The sequence below is a fragment of the Canis lupus genome, chromosome 6, assembly GCF_003254725.2.
Source record: "Canis lupus dingo isolate Sandy chromosome 6, ASM325472v2, whole genome shotgun sequence".
In the NCBI taxonomy this organism is placed as follows: domain Eukaryota; kingdom Metazoa; phylum Chordata; class Mammalia; order Carnivora; family Canidae; genus Canis; species Canis lupus.
In genome coordinates this window covers 33031525-33058969 of record NC_064248.1, presented here as the reverse complement: position 1 = coordinate 33058969, position 27445 = coordinate 33031525, and the positions used below count along the sequence as shown (strand labels likewise).

General features: G+C 43.5%; 1 protein-coding gene across 2 annotated transcripts; it reads left to right on the top strand.

Annotated features, from left to right (window-relative positions):
• The first annotated feature begins 213 nt into the window (after nt 1–213).
• HAPSTR1 (HUWE1 associated protein modifying stress responses) lies at nt 214–27445 on the top strand. 2 transcript variants are annotated; one of them, XM_025416537.3, is made up of 4 exons: nt 221–628; nt 1332–1412; nt 12133–12408; nt 24317–27445. In XM_025416537.3, the coding sequence occupies exons 1-4, from the start codon at nt 403–405 to the stop codon at nt 24559–24561; spliced, it is 828 nt and encodes a 275-aa protein (XP_025272322.1). In that variant the 5' UTR covers nt 221–402; the 3' UTR covers nt 24562–27445. The 2 variants fall into 2 exon arrangements, with proteins under 2 accessions (XP_025272323.1, XP_025272322.1); XM_025416538.3 differs by lacking the exon at nt 1332–1412 and having other exon boundaries at nt 214–628.

Sequence of the window (27445 nt, the reverse complement as noted above, 5' to 3'; positions counted from 1 at the left end):
GACCAGCAGCCGCAGAGGCGTCGACGGCGGCGGCGACGACGACGCTCCTCAGTCTCCGGGGTGGGCTCGGCGGCGCAGGCCGGGCTGCGCGGCGGGTCGGCGGGCGGCGGCGGCGGCCCGAGCGGGGGCCGCGGCGCCATGGGCGGGCGGTAGACGGGCTCGGGGCGGCGGCGACCTTCGGCGGGGCCCGGGGGCGGGGAGGCCCGGGGCGGGGGCCGTCCCGGACAGCGCGGGGCCGCGGGGCGGGGCTCGCAGGCCGTCGGGGTGCAGGAGGCCCGGGCCGCCGCGAGGAGCCGCCGCTGGGCCCCGCCGCCGGGCCGCTCGACGACGACGCTCCCGCGGGCGCCCCGCCTGAGGAGGACGCGGCGGCGGCGGCGGCGAGGCCGCGGGAGGCCGCGGAGGATGGAGGAGCGGAAGGAGGAGGGCGAGGCCGAGATCCAGGAGCACGGGCCGGAGCACTGGTTCTCCAAGTGGGAGCGGCAGTGCCTGGCCGAGGCCGAGCAGGACGAGCAGCTGCCCCCCGAGCTGCAGGAGGAGGCGGCGGCCGCCGCGCAGCCCGAGCACAAGCAGCAGAAGCTGTGGCACCTCTTCCAGAACTCGGCCACCGCCGTGGCCCAGCTCTACAAAGGTGAGGCCCGCCGCCGCCATCTTGCCGCCGCCCCGCCGCCCCGCCGCGCCGCCGCGCCGCCGCCGCCGCCGCCCCGGGGCCAGCCGGCCGGCGGGGACCCCGAGCGCGGCCGCCCCTGCCGCCGGGCCGCCGCCGCGCCGCCCGCGCCGCCGCCGCCGCCGCCGCCCCCGCCCCGGCGCCCCCTCCCCACAAGATGGCGGCCGGGGGGCGGGGCGGCGGCGCTGGCCGGGCGGCGCGGCGGCGGGGGGCGTCCCCCTCGGTGGGGCCTCTCTCGGGGTGCGCCCGCGGCTGCGGCGCGGCAGCCGGCGCCCCCGGGCCGGGAGGGCAGGGGAGGGGCCTCCGCTCACAAAATGGCGAAGGGAGGCGGCGGGGCCGGCCCATTGTGCCCGGAGCCGGCCTCGGGGCGGGGACTGACAGGGGGCGCCTCCCTCGGCGGCGGCGGCGGCGGCGGCGGCGGCGGCGGGCGGGCCCGGGCCCGGGGCTGCTCCTCCGGGAGCGACCCTCTTCCCGCCGCCCCTCCCCCCACCGACTGAGGGATCCCGAAGCCCGGGGACAAAATGGCGAAACCTAATATGGCCGTTCCGGAGTCCCTGACGCGAGTAACATCTCCGTCTCTCTGTCTCTCTGTGTGTGTCTTCTGTGTTTTCCGTGTGTGTGTGTGTGTGTGTGTGTGTGTGTGTCTGGCCTCCCCCCGCTCTTTCAGACCGAGTGTGTCAGCAGCCAGGACTTTCTCTCTGGGTCCCCTTCCAAAACGCGGCCACCGCCGTCACCAACCTCTACAAAGGTAAAGATCACCTTGCGGCGGCGGCGGCGGCGGGGAAGGGCGGCCGCGCCAGGGCCTGGGCCCCGCGTGCTCAGGGTGGTTGTCCCCCCGCGCGGGCCTGCGGAGCCCTGGCGGGGCGCGGGGCGCGGTGCGCGGTGCCCGCAGGACCGTGCCGCTGGGCCGCCAGGTGCCTGCTGCTCAGCCGGGGGGTGGGGGGGCGGGGGGGGCGTTGGACCGGGTCCCCGCCTCCCGCCGGCACACTTGGCACGGGCGGGGGGGTTGGTGGGGGCTCCTGAAGGTGCTGCCCTGCGTGGGACCGGGCGCTCCGCCCCCAATGTCGGCAGTGCGGAGGTTGGGAAGCCCTGAGCTGAGGGGAGGAGAGGGGAGAGTGGGGGCCCCCAGGGAGCAGAGGACTTGACGTGCCACCCTCCAGCCTCCGGAGGAGAGGCGCGAGCCAGGCAGCTCAGACCAAGGCGCTTGCGTAGCCCCCAAGGGTGTCGGAAACTTAGCTGCTGGGAATAATCCGTGCGCACGTTGACATACTGCTCTTCCCCAGCAACTTCAAATATTTGCTTTCAGAACTACCGCATATCTGACCGCGTATCGTTGGCAGGAAACGTGTGATCAGAGTTTGCGTTGGTAGATTTGTGTTCTGTGGTAGTGTTTTTCTGGATCCCCTCCCTTCCCCATGGCCTGAAGATCTGTAAGTAAACGTTCCTGTTGACTGCGTGCTCTGTCAGAATTCACGGCTTTAGATTTGGGGTCTCTGTGATTTTGAAGATTTTTTCAGGATTTGGATTTGATGTTTTTTGGGGCAAGGTTTCTATGGAGAAGGGATTTTAATTCGACTCTTAATCTTAGTAAAAATGTAATTAAACACTTTTAGAGGTGGAGAAAGCTGCGCATAGCAGTAATGGACTTTGTGCAGTTTCGGAATTAATCAAAACGGGTTGAAACACAGGCTGGGGAAGCAACTTGGTTCTCAGATTCTTTCTTTTGCATAAGAACGTGCAAATGATGGCAGCATTTTATAGGGAAAGTATCCGTTATTGTGAGATGTCCTGGGTAGAATTTGCAGTTTTTTGGGACAGTAATTTGAAAACGTTCGCTGAAGCCAGTGAATAGAATGTTGATCTTAGAGAAGGAGGAACTCAGTCTAGGCCTGCAAGAAAAGGGAAACACAGATGGTGCCCCAGTGGTCAACTCTGATTTTATGTAGCCGAGTTCCTCAAATTTTGACTCAAGCAAATTTTAACATCTGTCACTGTTTGAGGGTCTAAAGCATTATTTGGAATGGCTCTTGGTTTTATCCATAGAATTTTGAGATAGTACTTAAAACATGTTTTAAAGACGATTTCTTGGAGTATAATTTGGATACTGTGTAATCACCCTTGTAACAATCATAACTTGAATTTGACAAAAATGTGTACTGTAAAGGCAGAGCATCTACCTCCAGCTCAACCCATATGGTTGCCATATGTACGGTGTCCCGTTTCCATAAGGTCATGAATAGAGCCTTACGGCACAACCTTTTGTCCCTGGCTTCATCCACTTCCCATGTTTCTGAGATTGATCCGTGGAGTTCATGCTGCGCGTGTTGATGAGCAGTTAGTTCAGTGTCCATTCTATTCTGGTCCTTTCCCCCACCCCAGTCTTTTTTTTTTTTTTTTTCTCATCTGAGTAGCATTCTGTTGTGTGTGTGGGGGTGCTAAATTTGTTTGTTGCAGTTGCTTTTTGCTTGAAGGGGATGGGGATGGCACCATTTTTGGTGTCTTCTGTATGCCTCTCTTTCATTAAGGCCGTACAGAAATATGAACGTGCTTCAGATTTTCTGTTGGTTTTTGGTGCTGCTATGTAGTGTCACAATGTTTCTTGACTAAAGCAGACAGTTTTGTGTAGCGCTGTGTGTAAGAAGGTGGGTTCAGAAGCTGAACAAGCAAATAATCCCAAATTAGATTGCTTGATTCGAAATTGCTTTTTATAATTCACTTTCTTTGCTCAGAAAATTTAGTGAGAGGGAACATTCATTTTTTTAAAAAATGAAAAATCACATGCTGTTCTTGTTACTGCAGGTGTGCTAGAGTGTCAGAACTGGCTTTATTTTATACACTGTTTTTGTAAAAGTAAATAGCATCCTTTTTTTATACCTGGCAGGAAAGGTAAATTGTGGTTGGTGGAATTTGGTAGTGTAGCAACATATTCTTACCTGATTGAAGGAGAGGAGATAATGCTCTGCAGATCCTCACATTCCTCTTTTTTGGGGTGAAGCCTTTGGAGAACAGAACTACAGCTGTAGGAATGATTAGATACCTTAAATAGAACCAGTACAATTAGTTAGAATGCTACTGTCACTAGTGTGTGTAGCATTAAGTAGCGGTAAATCTAAACGATTTTTCGTAGCTCCGATTAAATATTTAGATGTAATTTATAAGGGGGGAGATTTGGAGAGATCTCTTGAGGTGGGCAGTGCTTCTGTATCTTGTCTGATTAAACACTTACCTGGTAAGCTAAAAATGGCTTATTTTGCAGGCTGGGAAGAGGTTGGCACTTTTAACAGGTTCTTGGTGACTCTTAATAGGCACACATGGGAAGTTCAGAATGGAGGTAAAAAAAAAAAAAAAGCCTGGCTGATGGCCTCTTTTGATTGCTCATGGGCTTTTGAGAAATCAAATACTCGCATGGTTTGGCTGGAAGGATTCAGAGGAGAGTGAGTTGTCCCTCAGTGTGGACAGAATTCAGCAAAATGGAGTGTGTGTGGTTCCTTCTACTCCCTGTTGTAGGGCCAGACTTTGGTATGCTCTTTTGGAAAGGGGAGGAAAAAGTCTTGGTTGCTGGTTCTTGTTTCTCCCTTGATTGGGTGGTGTGTGTGTGTGTGTGTGTGTGTGTGTGTGTGTGTGTTTAGTTTTCAGTTTATGTTCTATTCCTGGCCTGGTATATTTTTTGATACGTGCAGTTGAAGAGAGGGGAAGAAGTTACTAGCCCTGGATTCATGCTTACTTGGGTAGTGGTTTGCTTTTTAAAGCCCCCTCCTTGCATTTTCCTGGGTGCCAGTTGTAGTTGCTGTCTCCTGACTCCTTAGGAAATTATTCTCCTTATTTAATGCTAACTTTTTTCTTCTTGGGATTCCTTGCTCAGAACAGAGGTTGGACTGGTGGTTGTCTTCTGGCATAAGGTTATCCTAGGAAGCCCAGTGGTCAGCCTGAGCTGGGTGGTGGTGCCGCCTTAGCTCTTTAGCAGTGTCCTTAGCCAGCACTTGAGCGGACCCCGCGGGTCACTTCTCAGCACTTCCCTAATGGTTCTTTCAGGTTTCTAATGTCTTTTTCTGGTTTGACTTTTGTTTTATGCTAAGTTCCATTTCTTTGCCTCCTCGTTGTTATTTATTTATTTAATAAATTTTATTTATTCATGAGAGAGACCCAGAGAGAGGCAGAGATACAGGCAGGGGGAGAAGCAGTCTCCCTGCAGGGAGCCTGATGTGGGACTGGATCCCGGGACTCTTCCCGGGACTCTCAGGATCACGCCCTGAGCTAAAGGCAGACGCTCAACCACTGAGCCACCCAGTTGTCCCCATCTTTGCCTCCACTTTAAATTACTAATATTTGAGAACATGTCTTTGTTTTTAATTTTTTTGAGTAGCTCTACATTCAATGTGGGATTTGAACTCCTGACCCTGAGATCAAGAATCACATGCTTTGCCAACTGAACCAGCCAGACACCCCTGTGTCTACTGTTAAAATCTGCATTTGAAACCTCCGTTTCAGGCTGAGTACTACCACGTATATTGAGGGCTTTCTCTTGAGATTTGTGTGAAGAATGTTTCCGGGTCTCTTTGCGAGCATTACGTGCCCAGGGATCATCTGTACTCTGGCAGTGCTTGAAGAAGGCCAGCATTGTTAGAATGGCATCTCCTCCTAGGTTGTATGAGTTCTCTGGCTTTGGTCTGTTGTGACTGAGCTGTGTGTGGTTGTGGAGGCCTATGATGGAGCATGATACCGCACCACGGTGCTCCTTCATTCTCTCTGACAGGACTGGGGAGGAGTTACCCCACCTTAGAGAGCAAGGTCTGAGTTGAGTGCTGGGTCTGGTGAATAGTCCAAGGGCCTACCTTGCTGTGGTTGAAGTTTTCCAGGTGTTTCTGGCCATGGGCAGTCCCTAAGATAAAGGGAAGCAATTCTAGATTATGTTTTGTCCTCTCATTGTTTCTTGTGTTGAAACAGGCTTTGTGGTGTGGTGCTTTCCTCCTTCATGTTTCCCTAAGAGGGCTAACTTTAAATAGAGTTGACAGGTGAGAAAGATGGTATGATGCCCTTTCAGTCCTTATTTCCGGGATCTCTTGATGCCAGTTCCCTTCATGACCTGCTGTCTCACTTCATTGTGGCCATCTCAGACCTGTATGTAAAGTGAAACTGAGCAGGATATACTGAAAATTCGTGGGCCCTATGGGGAATGAGAGACATAGAAATGAATGTTCAGAAAAGGTGTGTTCCACTTGAGACAAATAGTAGAATTTCATCGCCTTAAAATCTGACTTTCTGCAGCGGGTTTGTGACTCCTGTAAAGAAAAAAACATTACTGAGCTTTGAGACTTTGTTCTAAACACCTTAGTATGGATTACAATTAGAAACCCTGGGTCTTAAGTTGTATTCTTTAATTTTTACCATAAGGAGCAGTGGCCTCTGTCATTCGCAGCGTCGTTTATAGATTGTGAATTATGGAAGGCAATCGTTTTCTTCTGTATAACTTTTCTGTAAAGGATGTTTTGATGGCAGGTAAGTCAGACAGGCCTCAGTGGTTTGAACATGGACTGATTCCTGTCTAACTTAAAGGTCGAGGATAGGATTGACTGAATTTAGTGGTTCAAACTGTCCTCTATAGCTCTGCGCGCTGTGTGCGCACACATGCATGTGCATGTATGAGCTTTGCTTTGGGATTTGTTTCAGTACATTGGCAACTTGCGTCTTAGGGTTACTTGCTGACACTTCGAAGAGCCTGGTTGCTGCTCTTCCAGGAACTACCAGCAAATGACTTCCATAGTCTCTTGGCCAGAATTAGGTCACATGCCTACTCAGAACCGGTATCATAGCCACTGTTTGGGGCTATGCAGATAAGATTAACTAAACCACACATTCCACCTTTTTGAGTGAATGTGGAGGAAGCTCACCCCAGAGCTATCCAAACAGAAACTTGGTGTACTTTTAGGAGAGGGAGGGTGAGGATTGGATGCCAAGCATACTGGGTTGCTACAGTTCTTCCCTGGCTCTTGTCCTTTGTTGTGTGTGCTAGGTGAAAATAAAGTAATTACCTAAGAAGCTAGAAGTTGGTGCCCATTTTCGGGTACTTGCTTTGTCGGAGAGTACTTGAATCGTTTTCTGCAAATAGTTGGAAAGTGGTTTTATTTTGCCTACAACTCAGATCTTTGTTTTTAATGGAACATTGTTAATACTTCTCCCCATAGCAGACTGGATGACTAGTTAGTGCAGATTGAATTTCTAAGTTCAAGTATTTTGTAGTTGTTGGTATTATTCTTTGGAGATGCTGCTTTGATCTAGCAATGTGCTCTTACAATTCATAGGTCCTGTAAGGAGGATGGGAGATGGTTTCTCATTTGTTTGGGAAGAACTGTGTTGTAGAAGGAACTGTCACTTAACCTAACTTCGGGCAAGGCCCTTTGAGCCTCAGTTCTAGTTCCTTGTTTAAGAAGTTGGGATGTCTGCTCTGGACTCACATAAGGTCTGTGAGTATCAAAAAGCTGTAAACAGCGAAATTGGATTAATCTCGTCTTGTGTATCATGTAAGAAAGCTCTGTATTTGGTCTTCATCTCAGAAATCAGGTGATTTCTGTGCTTGTCTGTTGTCCCTTGTCAGTGGTGAGAGGATTAGACTTCTAAAAATCTGGAATTCCATTCCAGCTGCTTATATAAAAACAGTTTTTTAAAAACATAGGAAACGTGGGATATCTACTCTAACTTGTCTGCATCAGTTTGTTTCTTGAATAAGGAAATTAATGTGTTGTATTTAAAGGTTAGATTGACATTTTGATGCCCTTGAGGTTTGCCTAACCTTCGAGCTTATGGCCCAGTGGCTTTGGCTTCAGTATAAAATAGTGGCTTTGGCTTCAGTAAAAGAGTTTTGGACGTTAAGACTGTCCCCACAGTTTCTGTGCTCTGCTTTTCTAGAATTTGGATGTCTCTTTGTCAAGGTTCAGATTGTTTTCACAGCAGTCTTTGGCTGAGAGCCCTCAGAAAGCCATCATTGTGCATGTTTATTGTGCTGCTACTCACTAAATCAGCCTGTGATTACACTAAAATTTAGCCTCATCATGCCTGAGATTCTCCAATAAGTATTCACATCTCTCCTGTTCAGTTCAGAGTATGATAGGATTTTATTTTCAACCAGTAACTTATTTTCTTAAAAAGATTTTATTTATTCATTTATGATAGATACGGATAGAGAGAGACAGAGGCAGAGACACAGGGAGAAGCAGGCTCCCAGCAAGGAGCTCGATGTGGATCCCTTCCAGGACCCCAGGATCACGCCCTGAGCCAAAGGCAGATGCTCAACCACTGAGCCACCCAGGCATCCCCCAAGTAACTAAAGTCCTAAACATATAAGGACTTTATTTGAAATCCTTTAGTGTCAACATAAGATTTTCTGTTTAGGGAAATAACTGAGATTGGATTAATCTGGGTGGTAAGGTAATTGGATTTGGCTTTCAGGATATGCTGTTAATGATATAAAACCAAATTATGCTCAGGCAGTGCAATAGCAGGTACCTGAATATGTTAAATGTCATATCTGCTTTTCTCTTCCTGTACCTTCTAATCTGTAAAAGTCAATGCCTGATATTTAGTTTGTTCTTGGTTGATTCTGATGTTGAGACTTGCTCAGAATTTCTGAGGTGAAATGATTGGTTAATTATGTGAAAGAGAGTTTTTTTTTTTAGTTGCATGAGGTCACAACTTAGGTCTTTCATCTAAGCCAGTGAATATTGCATTTTCCAACTTTGTTCAAATCTGTGATTGAAGCATCGCCCTCCCTTGGGCCACTTGGCTGGCTTCAGTCAGTAGAGCATGTGACTCTTGATTTCAAGGTCATGAGGTCAAGCCCCACCTTGGGGCGTGGAGCCTGCTTTAAAAAGAAAGCCTCAGGGACGCTCCTGGGTGGCTCAGAGATTGGTAGTCTGCCTACCTTTGGCCCAGGGCATGATCCTGGAGTCCCGGGAGGGATCCTGCATGGAGCCTGCTCCTCCCTCTGCCTGTCTTCTCTGTCTCTCATGAATGAATAAATAAAATCTTAAAAAAAAAAAAAAAAAAAAAAGCCTCAGGCCCTTGCACATCTGATTTTTGGGACTGTGTCCTCAGTCAAAACAAACCAAAATGTAACCAACTTTCTTCCCTGGGTTGTCAGTTTTTTAATAATCACCTCAGGTGGTCCCCTCTCTTTGGCTCTGGAGATTTTTGTATTTTTAAAGATTCTAATTATTTGACAGAGGGGGCACAAATGGTAGAGTGGCAGGTCCCGGGATCATGAACTGAGCTGAAGGCAGACACTTAACTGACTGAGCCACCGAGTTGCCACTGGCTCTTAAGTTTTGTATCTGGTTGAGGGAGAAGATTTTGCTGTCAGGTTTCCCAGGTGTGCATTTACATGTCTGCTTCATCCTGCTTTGCACTGTGCTAGTCAGCGTCAGACTTGTTTCTTGTTCCTTTTGTGCTTCCAGCATTTCCCTTCTGTACTTCCAGTTCTGGGCCTTACTTCCATTTGGTTCTTGAAAAATAGTTACCATGGTCATTCTGTTTGAAACCCATGTCTCCACTTATGCGAGTTTGAATGGAACAGTTCTTTTAGGTAGAGCAGGTTTGTAGAAACCTGGTTGCTTCGAGGTTCACACTTCACATTTCTTTCTGTGGTGCTAGGCTTTCTGTGGGATAGGCTTAGGTTTTGCTCAGTTTTGGTTTCTCTTAAAATGCTTCCAGCTCTTTCAGAATCCCTCTTCTAGATACAGCTTTGACCTTGCAGCTTTTACCAAGGTCATATTAAAAGTTTATCTACTTCTCAGGTTGGCGTTCTCTAAGTCTTTAAGAGACTGGAAAGATTTATATTCATACATGTTATCTACCTTTTTAAAAAAATATTTGAGAAAGTGAGAAGAGCACAAATGGGGAGTGGGGAGAGGGAGAGGGAGAGGACGAAGCCGACTCCCCACTGAGCACAGACTCTGAGATTCATGACCTGAGCTAAGGCAGCAGTGGACTTCACCAGTTGAGCCACCTAGGGTGCCCCAGTGTTACTTACATTTAAAATGGAATTCACAAAGAAAAAAAAATGGAGTTCACACTTGGCTTTGTTTATGGTGAAATGCGAAATCAGAAGCCTTTGGTTCACATTGTAACGTGGCCATTATTCTAGTAATAAGACACTAGAGAAATTACTTCATTCCCAAGCTGCTTTTTATATCTTTCAAAAAAGAATAATCTACTTCTCAAAGTTGTGATGGAGTGGACTATTTTTAAGAGTGCTCCTCTGGACAACTTCCATTTTTTTGGTTTGGAACATTTTTTAGCAGTAAGGACTGATCATCTAAGGAATAGGCTTTGTGATGAATGAAGTTCTACTCTTGTCCTTCATGCAGCTCAGGGGTCTCTATTGGATTGTTGTTTTTTTTCTGGAACACAGTTCTTTATTGGTTATTGCTGTCCTTTCAGAGCCTCTTGATGGAGATTTTTTTACTTTTTTTTTTTTTTTTTTTAAGATTTTATTTATTCATCAGAGAGAGTGAGAGAGAGAGAGGCAGAGACACAGACGGAGGGAGAAGCAGGCTCCATGCAGGCAGCCTGATGTGGGACTCCATCCCGGGTCTCCAGGATCATGCCCTGGCCTGAAGGCAGCACTAAACCGCTGAGCCACCCGGGCTGCCCAGATTTTTAAAAAATTTTATTTATTGTATTCATGAGAGACAGAGGCAGAGACGTAGGCAGAGGAAGAAGCAGGCTCCCCATGGAGAGCCTGATAACGGGACTCCTCTGGATCCAGAGACCCCGGGATCACGCCCTGAGCCACCCAGGCATCCCTGATTTAGATGTTTTAGACAAGGAATTAAGAAATCATGGCCAAGAAAAGAAATACAATGATTCTTTGCACTACCAAAGAATTCTTGTTCTTATAAAAGGCCCAGAGGGGATCCCTCGGTGGCTCAGTGGTTTAGCGCCTGCTTTTTGGCCCAGGGCGCGATCCTGGAGTCGCGGGATTGAGTCCCATGTCAGGCTCCCTGCATGGAGCCTGCTTCTCCCTCTGCCTGTGTCTCCACCTCTCTCTCTATGTGTCTATCATGAATAAATAAATAAATCTTTAAAAAAAAAAAAGGCCCAGAGATAAAGGAACCATCTTTAATGTCATTAAAGGTATACTTGTGAGTTTCTGCAAGCCTGGCAATTTAACTAAAAGTAGATGGCAGTGGACTTGAATTTCCCAGTAGGTCAGGGGTCATTTATTGAAAACTTGGGTTCAGTATACACGGGTAGTATTTTTTTTACAGGGAGACTGGGAGGCCAGTCTGAGAGATTTTTGAGGCAAGGTCTTTTTGGCAATTGAATTATGGGAAACTGTTGGGAACTAGAAGCAGAAAGAGTATACCTAAGGAAGTGAATGAAGCCTTTTCTATTTGTACTGTGCTCTCTGGTTTGGTGTTGAAGTAGTCAATTAATTTTTCCTCCTGATTTCTAAAATGTTTGCTTCTGCCTTCATTGTGTTCCCACATCTTGGTGCTGAACCTTTTGGGAGGAAGGAGCGCATCCCGAAAATGCACGTGGCAAGTGCACGTGGCCTGAGTGATCAATCTGTAATGTTTAGTCATCTGTTGAAACATGTTCCTACTTAGAATTAATTGTAAGAATTATCTTTTGTGAAGGTGATAGAGCTTAGTGGTTAAGAAATACTGACTCTGGAGCAAAATACCAGCTCTTGTATGTATTCTGTGACCTTGTTTGAGTTGCTCAGTGCTTAGTTCCTATTTACTCATTGCAGTGGGGCACCCCAGTACCATTTTCAAGGTCTTTTTATTTACATAAGCAATCTCTATGCCCATTGTGGGGCTCTAACTCATGACCCCAAAATCAAGAGATGCATTTCTGCCACAGAGCCAGCCAGGTGCTCCTCAAAGTGTTCCTAACTACTGTTTGTGGAGTGTAGTACTAATACACATTTAATAATTTACCCATCATGAGTATTAATAAACAGGCTGGCTTAATTAGATTATGTTTAGCAAGATTTTTATTTTATTTTTTTATTTATTTTATTTATTTTTTTTGTTTAGCAAGATTTTTAAGGGATAATTAACATTTAAAAAATGGTAACTTGGCTAACAAAGTAGTCCTGCTTTCTATTCAAAATTACTGTTTTTGTAGGGCATCCAGCTGGCTCATTCAGAAGAGCACATATGTGGCTCTTGCTCTTGGGATCGTGAGTTCAAGCCCCACATTGGGTGTAGAGATTATTTAAATAAACCTAAAAAATAATTATTTTTTAATAATTTAAGAATGAGGCAGATGCTTTAAGACTATGTGATGTGTTAACTCTGAATTTAGGCCATTAAGACTAAATGCCATGTATAACATTTCAAATACGGATGAGATACAGAACCCCATACTTTTTGGTTAACTTGTAAAATGATTTTCTTTTAGAAGAGAATGCAGGGTGGCTCTACTGATCATCATGTATCTTTTTTCTTCTCTTTTTCTAACAGAAAGCGTGGATACTCATCAGCGAAGTTTTGATATTGGAATTCAGATTGGCTATCAGCGACGCAATAAGGATGTGTTGGCTTGGGTTAAAAAGCGCAGAAGAACTATTCGTAGAGAAGATTTGATCAGCTTCCTGTGTGGAAAAGTTCCTCCACCACGAAACTCTAGAGCTCCCCCAAGACTGACTGTAGTGTCCCCTAACCGAGCTACTTCAACGGAAACTAGCTCATCTGTAGAGACTGATTTGCAACCCTTCCGGGAAGCCATAGCTCTGCATGGTAAAGCCGTTTAAACATATTTCTTTGGAAAAATGGTTAAGAGTGTGCCTGTGGACCCATTTTCACATTTAGATTTAGGTCCAGATATATTGTCTGTGTTTTGTCTAATATAGTAACTACGTGCTCTAGAAATGTTTAAGTAGAATGTAAGCTAAGAATTTATGTGGGCGATTTTTGAATGTTAGCTAGCCCATCCTAAAAAATGTTTTTAGAAGGCTAGTTTGAGCTTATCGGTGTCACAATAACAGAATCTTTTGCAACATTGATTAGACCTTACTGCTTTATACTTACTATTGTACATGTTTTCTTGATATTTTGAGTCAAAGAGGAAGTTCTTATGTCTTAAGAATTCTGTTAGTTTCTGACTGCCCAGATAGCCTCGTCAGTGGCAGGCAAGTGAGGCACATAGTTGTTGAGCAAGTGGTTCTTGTGGGAACTCCCATTGACACTCAGTTATTGAGTGTGCCTGTAAAGGATGAGAGTTGATGACCCAAGAGGGAATGGATAGATGTAAGAATAAGCGACTTTTCTTTACGTCTGTTGTCCCTTAGGTCCTTGTTTTGATAGGACTATCAGGACAGTCCATCACCATCTCCCCAGGCCAGATCTGCCATAAGAAGGCCTTCTTGGTTAAGGGCTTTATGTATTATTGGAGAAGCCTTGGGCATGTGTAGTCAACAAGTCTGTTGTTGTTCGTCCCTCTCTAATACAGATTTACAAGTAGAGGTGGGAGAGGTACTTACATGACATTTAATACTGCTGTAAAAATAACAACAAAGTAATGAGACTTAGTTGGAACTGAACAGAAAACATGGATGGTGCAGGTGACTAAGAGGAGAGAAGTAATTAGTTGGGTTAGGAGGCCTTGACGGAACATTCCTGGGCCATAGTATAGGGTCATCTAAACACTAAGTAACCTGGTATTAAAAAGATGGGATATATATGCACAGAGCTTCTATATCTTTGAAGCTTTAATGCTTGTACAGATTCTTGTTCTCTTTGGCAGACCTTGATTCCTTACCTAAAACCCTAATCAGAACATGGGGTTGGAAGAAGTGTTTTTTTCCTCCTGACAGTTTGATAAGTTAAAAATGCTAGCATTTATTGCAAGAAGTCCCTCCTATGTGTACTTAGGACTGCTGGCTGTTTCTAATGCAGGGAATAGTCAATGCCATTAGAACTTGTTAAACTCAGGCAAAAATGAGGTTGATGTGTTCTTAGTTACAGAGTTCACATCTTTTACCATTAAGTTTGGAACAAATAACTGGAAGCGTGTGTAGTGTCAGGTAGCTGGCCTGTCCAAGCACAGTTGGGTTGGGATGTGGTTGTCTCTAAGCATTCTGATTTTCCTTATCATCAAGTGCATTTAAGATTCATTCCATACCTCTCTCATAAAAGTTTCTTTTTTCTATTTTATACTATACTTTAGAAGATAGTTTTAAGTCTTAGAAATGCCACTCCTGTTATAAAATCTTAGTGTAGTTATATATGTTGTAAAAAGGGCCAGGTCTTATCTCCACCAACTCCCCCCCCCCCCCCCTTTTTTTTTGACTGATAAGCTTGTTATTTGTTATTATCCTGAATTTTTGGAGTTTTAGTAATATAGTTTTAAGAATAGACTATTTATAATCTTGATTTACATTTAAATTGTGAAGTTTGAGAAAGTTTAATTATAAAGCTATGTAGAAAAAGTAATCTTTCTCTTCAATAGACTTACCAAGTAGTGCCAGTCCAGGATATACTGGAGATTCTGTGTACTCCTAAGGTTCCTACACTGAGATTTTTAGTTAAAACACTGTTGTGGTCAAGTAATATGGCCCCTTGAAAGAGTATATAGAACATAAATTACACTGAGTTTTGTGCTGTTGTGGTTTTAGAGAATGTCAGTGTATTGAGGAAAATTCTAGTCTGGTTTGAGTTATTTGAATGATTTCTAGTGATAGAGCATTGTTCACTAAATTGTAAGGCAGATTAATGACCAACTTTGTAACGGTGTCCTCATCTGAGTTAATTGGATAGTCTGTAAATTGAAGTGAAAACTGTGCAGATGATCTTCTAAAAATGTTATATGGTGACATCTTGAGTAGGGTACATTCTTGTCAGAATTTAGTTCTGCATATAATTGCTTAGCTGGATCTGTGAAATGTTACTGAAGTCCAATTGTGAAGTTCTTAGGTGGATCAACATTGGAAGAGAGTCTAAATCCATGAAGTTTTGGACTACCAAGTGTGGGGGGGGGGATAGGAAGAGAGTTGCATGAAGAACTTTGAGGCAAACTTCTTAGTTTATAATCAGCAAACATGAATGTAGGAGGTCACATCATCCTATTCCTTTTTATGAGAGGACAGTGTTCTTGCATAGTTTTTCTTCATCAGCTCCTAAATATTCAACCTATACCACACACATCTATATACACCTAAAATAGGCATTTTATTTGAAGAAAAATGGCAAACATGTAAGATACTGGTAGAGTGTTTATTTCCCATAGACACAGAAGGTGTGATAATGAGTAAGATCTTCTGAGATCCTCCTCAGCCTCGGACTCAACACAATTTCAGTCATACATACATTAATAGTTGTCAAACAATTTCAGTCAAATCTGTTGGTTACTGAGGCTTATAAAATGTAATCTGTTGCTTTATTTTGGCACTGGTCTGCAATATAGGTTGCTTTTTTTCCCTGTGTACCATGGAATCTAGTTACCTGGATATTAAACTCCCCAAGAAGTCAGAGAAAAAGACATAAGCATGTGCTAAGCTGATTTTTTTTTTTTATCCTTGCCTCGTTAATTCTTGTCTTAAAATAAGAACACCAAGCAGTTACCAGGTGCTGAATTCGTACCTGCCACCTTGTTTTTAATGTAGCAGATTTTAGATGGACCTAAAATCTTCTGGACCGTTTTGTGGTTCTCCGTCTCCCTTTCTGATGATGCCTTTTTAGGCATCCTTTCTCATTTGGGGCCTTGCTTTCCTTTGTATGCTCTTTCAGCCTCTGATCTTTCCTCAGGCTCTTTCACTGACTTAGGTTACACTCCCCAGGTCTTGAGCCCTAGCCGCCTCCTGCAGGACCCCATACTTGGAGTTTAATCCCTGTCTCTGACTGCAGGTGCTGTCCTCCAGTGTCCTCTGGCAGACTTCCACTCTCCAGCATCCCCGCAGTCATCCGTCTCACACAGGGTTTCACACAGGGTTTCACACGGGACTTCCCCTTTTCCCCCTTCGGGGCCCACTGCAGGTGCCTGTCTTTTCCTCATTGAGCCATTCAAATGCATACATGGCAGATTCTGTGCTGTCTCTGGGAATGTATCAATGAAGAGCTAGTGCTTCCATTTCTGTTGAGGCCAACACATACTTTGATTTATTTTAATATCATGAATGTGGTATGTGTAAAACAATCTAGGGGCAGAAAGGGACATTTTACTGTGCAGCCTGGCTGTGTGCTGAGAGAAAAAGAAGGCTCTTTGGGAGAGGTGAGCCCTGTGCTCTTGGAATAATCTCCTTTCTGCTCATGCTTCCTGGCCCTGAGGTGAACCAGTCTTCAGGCCTTGTTTCCTGGGGCCACTGGATTAGTAGTCTTTTTCGATCTTGTCACTTCAATGAAAAATAACTTTCGTTTACAGCTAATAGTTTGTTGAAGTCAGAACTTAGCATGGCATTGCGAGGCCCTTCTGACGGGTCTTGACCTTGGCCCAGGTACCTTAACCATACTGTGCTCTAAGGAATATCTCCATACTCTTTCCCAGTTCTATCCCCCTACCTTCTCATACCTAAAGACTGATCAAGTGCCTCTTCCAAAACAAAACTTTCTTCCAGTTCTCCCTTCTGAAGCCTGGCTTGATGGTCTCTCTCCCCTTAGGCTTTGTTTCTGTGGCTATCCCCACAAATGGATTGGGGCTCCCTGAGGGCAGGGCCTTGTCTTAAAGCTCCTGGCTTTCACAGAACCTGGCAGAGAGAACCTGATGTGGGTATGTCCTGAGTTGAACAGCATTCTGAGGTCTGTTAATGTGAGTGGATACGACACAGTGGGGGCAGAGAATATTTAGGATGGAAGAGTTGGAGGATCACAGATCTGGGATGATTGCAGTGAGGGTAGAGCGAATGGTGTGTACCTTAGGAGAGCTGCAAAAGAAAAACTGAGACTGAACGGGGGGCTTGAAGGTGTGTACCGTTACAGCTATGTTAGTGTTTGCTTTGTGCCAGCACTCTACTGAGGAGGTTCTCATTTAATCCAGTGCTTGTCTTGAGTTACTGCTATTTCGTTGATGAAGAAAGGGGCTTACTTGGCTTTAGTGGAATAGATTAGTGAGTGGTAGAAAAGATACTGCGCACCTGCCTGTCTCCAGAGTGCATGCTCTTAGCCACTGTGCCTCCACATTTGTACATTTGTGGTCCCTCCCCTATGGGTCTGAGGGTGGGGTGGGAAAGGTCTCTAGGCTTATTTTTCTTCTCTATAAAGACATCAGAAAATAAATTTTGTCTCGGGTTTTTTTGTTGTAAGTGAATCTCATTGAGTAGGCTTGATGATGAATAGTTCGTGACCTGCTATGTTTCTGGTTTACTTTATAGAAGAGTAGTTAAGACTTTTTGTAGGTAGGCTCCATTCCCAGTATCCCCTTGGGCAAGACGGTTGACTTTTCCAAGGCCATCTGCTCCCTTGTGGAAGGCCATGTACTGTGTAAGGTGTTAGATTAAATGAGAAACTAAGCAAAGTACCTTACCTACCCTTTCACAACACTGTGTTTTTTACCTTGAGAGAGAAGTGGGACTTCTGTTTAGTTCTAAATCCTGTGAGTGCCCTCCTTGCCTCTGGGTGGTATTTTACTGCAGAGTAGACCTGGAGCTCAGGTAACCTCTGAGGATACTTTCCCCCTCCCTTTTCAGTAAGGATGGTCTTTTAAATTGTATCACTCTAGAGGGGAAGTATAATGTGTAAAACTTACTGTTACTTAACATTACTTGCTGGAATCGGAAGCTTTTTTCATTTTTCTTTCATTTTTCTTGCTGATACAAACCAGTGAAGTTGGTGCTACTCTTTCTGCTGGATGGACAGAGATTCCCAGTTGACTTGCCCAAGCTAGTGTTGTGTCTAGAAAGCCTTAGATTGAAGTCTGGTCTCATTTTGTATTTTGTTCTGGGGGTGGGGTTGGGTGAAAAGGGGCCCAGAGGAGGAATGGGACATGTATTCATGGACAGGAAGAGAGACCAGGCTGGGCAAGGCAGACTTCACTCCTATCTATCATCCCATAGGTGATCTTTGTAGGTTCCCGGCCCTGATACAGACTGCTCTGTGCAGATCAGAAACATCTGATTTTAGTTCCAAAAGTCAATTTTGATGACATTCTTCACTGAGGTATTAGGAACTAACCTCCCTGAGCCTAGGTTTGTCCATTCTGTAAATTATATCCATTCACACTCTAGGGGGGGTGGGGGGGGTGGGAGGTGGGGGGTGGTGGGCTAACCTGCAAGGCCTGTAGGCTTCTTGGGAACTGCTGTCATTGGCATTTGCTTTAGGATCTCACCTTGCCCAGTTTGAAGTTCCTTTCATGTTTAAATTAGCAAGTTTTAAAAAGGCAGTGGGCTGTATCCATCACTCACTGGTATAAGTCCTGAAAGAGGCCAGGCCAGCTCTAACGGGAAACTTCAGACACAGGAGAGAAACAGGAAAGTTTGTTGTTTTAAAGAAAGCACTTAGTTAAGACATCAGCTCCTTTGATTTGAATTTTGATATATGAACCATTTTTAGTTAAAACCCCTCCCTTTTGGTGGATGTGGTGTTATTGAGTTCTGATTTCTGCAGTTCAAATCCTTTTCATTCTGTAGCCTTTTCTATTGCCCAGCATTTGCTGAACACTGAATACTAAGCACTATTAGAGGCTAGTGATAGGGCCTGTGGTACAAAGATGAGTTCCATAATATTTTTGAGGAGCTTCTAGCCTGATAGAATTCTCTTAGAGTATTTGAAGTATATAAATACACACAGTCAGTTGGAGACAGACAGTACCATTGCCCTAGGAGTTTAATAGACTCCGTTTCTGGCTCCTCTTTTTTGCCTAACAAAGTCTTTTCTGGGCTACATACATGGTGACTCTTATTCTCTTGAATCATTAAATTGCTTGATAGATTCTTGAATCTGAAGGAACTGAATATAGGGCTTTTTCAGAATAATGTAAAAGATCAGATAGGAATTTTTACCTAGGAAAAATGTGTAAGGCAAATTCCTAAGTTGTCATTCATTGTATAACACTGGTACCTTCTTCTAGTAGTGTTCATGAAAACCTGTAGATTCCAGGAAGTCTGAATCCATAGGGTGTTCGTTTTCTTAGCACAGGTTTTTGGAGCTTTTGTTAATTTGTCAGAAAACATTCTTGAGCCTGTGTGCACCAGAGCAATAGAAAAGAGAAGAAATTTCGGTGAGAACAAGGTTTCTGATAGAATTTGCCAGATACCCTGAGGTCCAGTACATTTAAGAAGTTAAGTATTTGCTTGGTTCTGTTTCTTCCCCTCTCCTTATCACTCTTTTCCCCTTCCATATATAGAGCTAAATATTTAGAAACAGATTTTGATAGCTAACACAGATGTTTAGGTTAAGTATTTTTAAACTGATGGTATAGTATACGGGAAACTCCTTGTAACTTTCTGTTGACGGAGGACTAACTGGAACTGACCTTTGGGGGATTTTGATCCATCCGTCAAAGTCCTTCCAAATTCTCCTCTTGTCTGTCCATATTCCTAGTGCAGAGTGTGAACACCATAGTAGAGACTTAATAAAAAGCATGTTGAATGTTGCAGTCTGCATCTTCCTGAAATAACAGAACTATCCATAGTTTACTTAACACTAATATATTTTTAAAAACATGCTTAGAAATTAAGATGTTAAGAGATTAATGCACCAAAGCAGTCTCATCACTTTAATTGCTTAAAATTGATTATTTCAAAGAATCTTTAATTAAAATTCCTCTGAAGGCTGGAATTTCTAAATTATGCCCTTTGTTCAAGCCAGCTTTTGAGAACAAGAAAAATGAAGGGAATTAACACAGCATTAAAGTTTTTGATGAAAAGTTGGCATTTTCTGTATATTAAGATTAGATATTAGCTGCGGAAGTTTCTGGGGGTAGGACTTACTAAAGCTACCATAGGAAATTGTTTTTGAACTTGCGGTAAAATTTTGTCGGACGTTTTTTCATTGATGTGAAAAGGAGTCCATGTAGCCATGCCTCATCATTTTACTCACCTAGTACTGGTAGTTATGAAGCATTTTAACGTTTGAGTTTAATTTTTCCACTAGTTTTCTGATTTTATAAATACCAGTTTCTTGGAAAGTTTGAAAATTTCCGAAAAGTAAAAAATTCAGTATCTTGTTATCCCACTATATAGAGGTAACTACAGTTAAATGTTTGGTGCATTTTCTTTCAGTCTTTTTTTCAATGTATAAATATTAAAACTATATTTCATAGTCGAGATCATATTGCATATATGGTACTGTATCTTGCTTTTTTCATTTTAACGTCGTGAGCATTTTTTTCCTTGGCATTAAAACTGTCTTTGAAAATTTGAAAGCATTGGGCTGTCAGCATAACTGAAAATGTTTTCTTGGTATGACACATGTATCTTTGTAACTGGTTTGATTTAGTGTGCTTTACTTCAATAAAAATTCAGTATTACAATTTGCATATTGGGGTGGGGAGTGGTATCTACTTCAAATTATTAAAATCTTAGTAGAATTCCTTTTTCAAGGATTTGAACTCCTTCCCTGGTTCATTTGAAACACAACATTTACACACAAGTGCTTGCTTGCTTAAAACCTCAGAACACCACTTTGTGCAAAGGGAGCGTCCCCCACTTGAATAGCCCAATTCATTTGAAATGCAAGAATGCCAGTTTCCTGGGGTTCCAGTCAGGAAGTTACCACTTCGTTCAAATTGTGGGGATTTCAGATCCCCTCTTTTCATAACTGGAGATGAGAAAACTGGTGGAGCAGATCTGGCCCTGGGTCCTGAGCCTGTGCTGAGTGGATGGATCGTGGATCGACAGTAATGACAAGTTTGCGTTTTCTCCTCCCGGGCTGGCCCTCTGCCCTCCTAGGCTGAAGGGCATTGGGGGATTAGACAGTGTAGAGGAAGCACCCAGGCCACAGGCTGCTGGTGGACGGAGGAAGGGAGGTGGACCAATTCTGCACTTGCTCTTTCTATGCCTGTGTGTGACCTGACTCCGTGCTGGCAAACTGGAATGACATGTAATTAATTCTGAAAACAGAATTTTCTTACTATCTCAAGCATGAACTTGATATGAAAATAATAGTTATGTGCTACTTTTAACAATTGACCATGTAACCTAGATTCCTATATAACCTGGACTGTGACTTTGTTTTAGCTCCAGTGGGAGCATTCTTTTCAAAGTATGATGAAATCATCCTAATCTTTTTTTTTTTTTTTTTTCCTATTCCTGGACTAATCATTTAAAATGGATGCGGAAACTTTAAAACTGAGTTTATCTTGTGTTAAGCAATTGAGACTTTTCTGTCTAATCATACTACTTGTTCTGCTGCTTTTGTCAATTGATATTCCCATAGTCCTTTTGAAAAAGTGTGTTTTGGTAGAAATTAAGTTGTATGCCCTTGGGCCGTACAACTTAGTTTTTAGCTCTGAAGCATGTTCAGACTCTCTGTATTTGTATAGGCCTGATTGTTCATGTGGCTTAGCTAAGGTTTCCTGAAGCATCTTCCAGTAGCTGTCATTGGTTTATAAAATAAAATTTGGGCTGTTTAAAATGCATATTTTTTGGTTGTTAATCTTAATTTTTTTTTTTTTGACACGGAAAGTCTTTTAGGGGAAGATTTTAGATAAACTTTGAAAAGAATTTTCACTGCTGAGAGTAGATAGAAAGCAGGTAATGTTGCACATTATGACTTGACTTCAGCTGTCAAACCAAGCCCCTAGTCCTACACCCAACAGAAAAAGATGGATTTTCTAGCAGTTACTGGGGAATTTTCAAATTGACCAAATTGATAATTTAATATCTCTTCTTTTTCATGGAGAATAGCAGTGGAAACAATAGAAATACTTGCTTGATGTGCCTTAACTTCTGGTGGAGTATTGTGTCGGCCTTGGGTATTTGTCCTTAGGTGCTAAACGTGATGCTATGTTCACAAGAGGGGTTCTGGGGTGGGGGAGGTTGTTGAATTCTCTTGATGGTTTCAAATGGTAAAGGGGATCCTCAGTTTAATTACTGAAGTAAATAGCCTGATTTTGTGCTGAGGGCCCAAACTTTGCAGTGTAATTATGTATGTTAGGACATCCTGCATTCTGAAACCACTATGAAAAGGTTGTTTTTAAGTTCATGGACACTTCTTAGTAGTTTGTTGCAGGCTGCTAGGTTAGAAAAAAGCACAGCTCTCCCTCAAACTGTGGTGGAGAGCTGGAAAAAAAAATGCTAGCAATTTGGGAAGAATTTAGATTTTTAAAAAACTTGATGGTAGAGATTTAAGAGGAGAGCCACCTGGGTTTGTTTCCTAGCGTTGGAGAGATGAACATCAGGAGCTTAGGGTTTCGGTGGATTTCAAAATGGGCAGGACTTTGAAGCACATCCCTGTTAGCAGAATTCGGTGATTGCTGTGTGCCAGGCACTGTGTGCTTTAGGTAGAGTTGAACCGACCCCGGTGATGGGAAGAGACAGGATCGTATGGTGCTGTAGACAGTGTGCCCGAGGTGTGTCTTTTCCCTTCTTTTTATGTTTAATAAACCTGTGTGGGCTGAGGAGGAAATGCAGTTACTTTCTGATGTTACACTGGAGATGTCCAGCAGTCAGAGATGTGGCTGGGGCCCTTGAGCTCAGGAGAAATGCCTGCTCTCGTGGAAAACGAGGCCTTGTAGGTAAGCTAAGGGGTCCAGGACACCACCCTGGGTGATGCCAACCTGTCAGGGCAGAAGAGAAGCCCGCAGAGGCCACTGAGGAAGGAGCGGGCAGGCTGGAGAACAGGAAGCGGAGAGTTTCAAGCAGGAGGGAAGAGGAGCCAGCAAGAGACTTGAGAGAGGTAGGAGAACCTGGAGAGAAGCCTCAGTGGGAGGAGGCTCCTGAGGCCCTAGAGGCCTCAGTCTGCAGGAGCTGACTCGGTTGGAAGGGGAGGTGCAGGCTCAGTCCTCGGAAGGAGCCACAGGTCCTTTGCTTCTGGCAGTGCATGTCTGCCCACCTGATGGGAGCGCAGAGGGCAGGAAGGGAGAGTAACTGTTAGATTGTGCTTGAGTTTGGGTCCCAGCTGTTGCTCAGGAGTTGTGTGACCTTGGGTCACTTGCTCAACCTTTCAGCCTTGGTTTCTTATCTGCAAAACTGGTAATACAAATGTTGAGGGATGATTTTGAGTCTGAAATTTTAAAAGTACTTAGTGTAGCAGCACCTGACATAGGAAGTGTTCCAAGATGACTGCCTTTGTCATATATATATACATATATGTATGCATATATGTCATAAGTATATATATTCTAAATAGGCACCAGCCTTGGAACAGTTTAGAGCTGAAAAGGGACTTGATCAGCCTTCCTCTGACCATCAGTGGGGAGGGAGGACCCATCTTCCACTGGGAGAGCAGTGAGAGGGTTGATCAGTGCCAGGTAGGCCACTTGAGAACAGTTGAGAAGAGGTGTGGGCTGTAGAACATGGTCAGCCTAAGGGAGGCCGTGGACCTGAGAATGTTCACGGAGTATTTGTAGAGTAAGAACGATGTCCAAGGGAATTTATTAAGAGATTTTGATGTGGTAGAAAGCAGAGACTTTCTTCTCGAGTTAATGATCAAATTTAAATCACATTTACAGAGCATAAAATTAGGGGCCCCTACCAAGCCAACCTCTAAGCTTATTTTAAAATCTAAGATAATTATGGTTTTGCTCTTTGGGAACATTGGTTATACTAGATCATATTCTATACATTTAGTCCAACAATAACAAGATTTCCTGTGAGACTAGAATAACATAAGGGGAAGTTCATAAGACGAGACCCACTGTCCAGGTTGGGAGGTTTTCAAACTTACCACTATGGTTAATGTTTCCTGGCCTCACTGGTGCCCCTCACAGGTTTATCCTGTATGTTTCAGCGTGGAACATATGTTAGCCTCTGTAACTATTCTAAGGAATAAGTGTCCAACAATGAGTGCTGGGTTTATTCTTGTTATTATTAACAAGCAGCATTGTGCTCCTTCCTTCTCTGAGGGATTATATATGATAATAAGGTAGGCTGTCCTAAGGAGTACCAACCAAATACAGTCCAGATCTTGGTGATCATCTTGATTTGTCCAAGGACAGACTGATTTTATATTTGATGTCCCAGCATACTTTTTAATAGTGACCCCTTTTAGGGGCTCAAAAGTGCTCTGTTTTAGATGATAAGTTAAAAAGTCACCTTATTTGGAAGGGTAGTTGGAACAAGCCCGCCCCCCCCCCCCAAGACCTGGAAATGATTGCTCGCCGCCCCCCCCCCCCCCCCATGTGTCTGCATACACAACCCTGGAGGGGCCTGTTGGGGATGGTAACCAGATAGCAAAACTGTCCTGTTTAAAAGCAGGCACCTGCTATCTTCAGCCATAAACTACAAGTAGTATATATGTATATACGTCCCGCAGAGTAGGTGGGAGTGTTTTGTGATATATGTGAATGCCCTAGCATGGTGCTTTGCGACACAGTGTGCTTCCAATTGGTAATTTACCAATATCTACAACATTATTTGTATTACTAAGGGAATATCTCCCTATGTCCAAAGCCCAGCAATCTGTTTTTCCAGAAGAAAGCATAAGTGCTCCCTGGTGACCCCTTAGGAAAGCAGGCTGACCTCCTTTGACCCTGTGAAACATTGAGAGTAAAGTGGGTTGCTTTCAAGAGGGTTACAGAATCGAGCAACTCTAAAACCTGTTTTCTTCTTCCTAGGTCTTAGTGGTGCAATGGCTAGTATAAGCGTGCGTTCGAGTACCCCAGGCTCTCCTACACATGTAAGCAGTGGATCGAATGCTAGTCGAAGGAGAAATGGACTCCATGATGTCGATTTGAACACTTTCATATCAGAAGAAATGGCACTCCACTTGGACAATGGTGGAACTAGAAAGCGTACCTCAGCCCAGTGTGGCGATGTCATTACAGACTCACCAACCCATAAACGCAACAGAATGATCTAAACTGCAGACATTTTCACACCCACCATGCTGCTTGAAAGCCACTTGATCCTCAACATATACTATTATTGCAAAGGAAACATGAGGCCATCTTCCCTTGTTCACTGTTTAAGACAAGTGAATTCTATAGTGGTTGCCATAAAAGGAAGTTCTAGGTATTTACAGTAGATGCCTCTTGTAACTATGGCTTTCTTAAAACTATAATCCTAGCAGAGGACATCAGATATCGTGTAGTCATTAGCAAGATCATCATAGGCAAACATATATCCGTTCCAAGGCTAAAAGTGACCTTAACTGTATTTATTCTCAAAGGGAAAGGAAATATCAGATGTTTATTTGGTTTATAGAATGCTTTTTTTTTCTTTTTCTTTTTTCTTTTTTTTTTTTTTTTTTGGTCCATTTCCTGCTGTGTTGAGTATTTTGCTTCAACAGTATTGCCAGGTTCCTAAAATTATCTCAAACCCATGATTTGGCTTCCTCGTCAAATCTGCAGGCTTCCATTTTTTGCAGCAGCACTGTACCATGCACCTGGTCTCTATGTAGTCACAGTGTGCAACTTCTAACGATTGGACTGTGCCCTGTTTTAGTTTTCCAAGCAGTTTCTAATTCTGGTGATTGTGTGATGTAAAGAGGTGCTATGATGGTCATGCAATTAATACTTAATATTGAATCAATACACAGAACTTTATCGGATTCACTTTGTGTGTGTTAGCGCTCTAAAAGTAGCAATATTATTAAATTGTCCCCAGATTGACCCTGTAGGCTTAAAATACTCCCGTTTTTAAGACAAGTACTACTTCCCATGCAGGGTACTGTTCCTTATGGTAAATGTAAACATGTAGACTGCATTCAAGGGGGACCTGAAGTAGAGAGGTCATGACCTTTGAGGATGGGCTTCCTTTTTGGTTCAGTATTAGCAAGAGGGCGATGGATGGTGGGGGAGGGTAGGGATTCCAGTCTTGTGTCCTGTTCCACATTTTTTTTATGAATGCCCTACTTTGTGCAGTTTCGGTTGGAATGGTGGGAGATAAAGGTCTTTTATCTGCTAATAATGTGATCACAACTTAAGTAGAAACAGCCCACTCTGCAGTCCCTCTCCCCTAACAATTGCAGTTTGGAATCTTATTCTGGAAGAGATGGAATCGCATGGAGGCTCTCTAGATGTTAGGTAGACCTAAATAAAGGTTCCAAGTAGATCCTCTGTTGAGTCCCTATAAGACCTCTTGTAGCCACAATGTTTTAGAGCATGTTTGATTGTTTCCTCTTCATTTTTAATATCTTGAACTGAATGATAGTCTTTTTTAGAAGAAGAACTGATGTCAGCCTGCCAGGTACTGTAATTTATTCTATCATATTATTATATTATATCAAGTAGGACAGTGAAAATGTTTCCTTGCAAACTTGTAGTCCAGTATCAGTTAACTTCCTGTTTTTATCCTGAAAAGACCATTGCAAATCAGTGTAAGGGTTTTTTCCAGTAATTAACTTACAGCACTTTGTTGAAGTTTGCAATTCCTTCAGCCATTTAATAATAATCTTTCTGTGAAGAAATGTTGCTAAGTTAACCATAATATTCATTGACTGGGTGGGAGGTGAATGGAATGTCACAGATGTGTGAGCTGAAGTTCTGTGCTCGTTATAGATCTAGCCCTTAGTTAAAAACAAGTCAATTCCATACTTAAACTAGGAATGAAAGTGAGGTGTTTTCTAAATTTTTGCGAAAGTGAATCAGTTTTTGTTTGAATATAATAGGAGGAAGAATTACAGCAATGTCATTTTACCTGAAACAGACAAGCCTGTGTATTATGAATACTTTCAAGCTTCCCTTTGGAATATGCCCAGAAATGCATTTGGAGTTATCTTTGTTTTTTCTGTCATTGTAAATTTAGATTCTGGAATTGGCGTTTGGTGATGTGAAGCGTTGCTCACGAGTGGCCAGAACTCCTCTTCCTAAAGGATTTTGAGATTGAGGAACACCTGTATAACCTCCCCTCTATGCCTTGGTTCTAGTTCCTCCCTCTGAGTTGAATAACCATTTTTTAATTTTTTTTGTTTTTGTTTTAGTTGGTGCTCTGACGCTTAATCTCAGTACCCTTTACTCTTGATTGTCAAATTTTGATAAAACATGTGCCATTTTCTTTGGTAAGAGAAAGCAGGTCTCATGTCTGCCAGAACACGATTTATATGCCTTATTGGCTCCATTAAACTTTTAAAAAACTTTAGCACTCGTTACTTTCTTCCACTGCATTTAACCTCAAATGCTATTTGTCAACCTCCTCATAACTCCTCCACCTGCTCTGTCTCCTGGCTCTCTCCCGCGACCCCCTTCCCCCACCCTCCAAGCACAAAATAACCCTAAGATCTAGGAGTAGAAAGGGAAATGATTTCTCATAGGAATACTTAGTTCTGACTGCTAGATTTTTGAAACCTTTGTGCCATTTTAGATGCAAACAAATCATGGAAGATTGCATATTGTGTGGTACCTTTTTTTAATAACATTCTTTTTTTCTTCAGTCTCTTGAGAACATTGTAGGCTGAATTTTAAAACTTAACAGTTTACTTTGGGAGAATGGAACCTCCCTTTATCTTTTAAGCTAGATTCTCAGATTTTTTTTAGACATCACAGCTCGTTAGATCTGTTCCTGTCACCCTAACTTGGCATGAGTGGGTTGAGTTCATCCTTCTGCTGCAGTGTTCTGAGCATGGCTGAAGCATTAAAAACTTAATTATAATGTTTAGTACCTTATAGAGCAAAATTAATGGAAAGCATTTGGCTGAATCTAAAGACCCACAGTCAAATTCTTCAATGTGGTTTATTTACCCAACCTGGAGTAGTGGTACACACCTTAAATCATTCAATGAATAAATCATTTAAAAAACTGAAAAA

Bases quoted from the DNA above. Each gene is read 5' to 3' on its own strand.
- HAPSTR1 (XM_025416537.3), top strand. From the start codon at position 403: ATGGAGGAGCGGAAGGAGGAGGGCGAGGCCGAGATCCAGGAGCACGGG. The intron at 629-1,331 runs GTGAGGCCCGCC...CCGCTCTTTCAG, and splicing joins CGTGGCCCAGCTCTACAAAG to ACCGAGTGTGTCAGCAGCCA. The intron at 1,413-12,132 runs GTAAAGATCACC...TTTTTCTAACAG, and splicing joins CGTCACCAACCTCTACAAAG to AAAGCGTGGATACTCATCAG.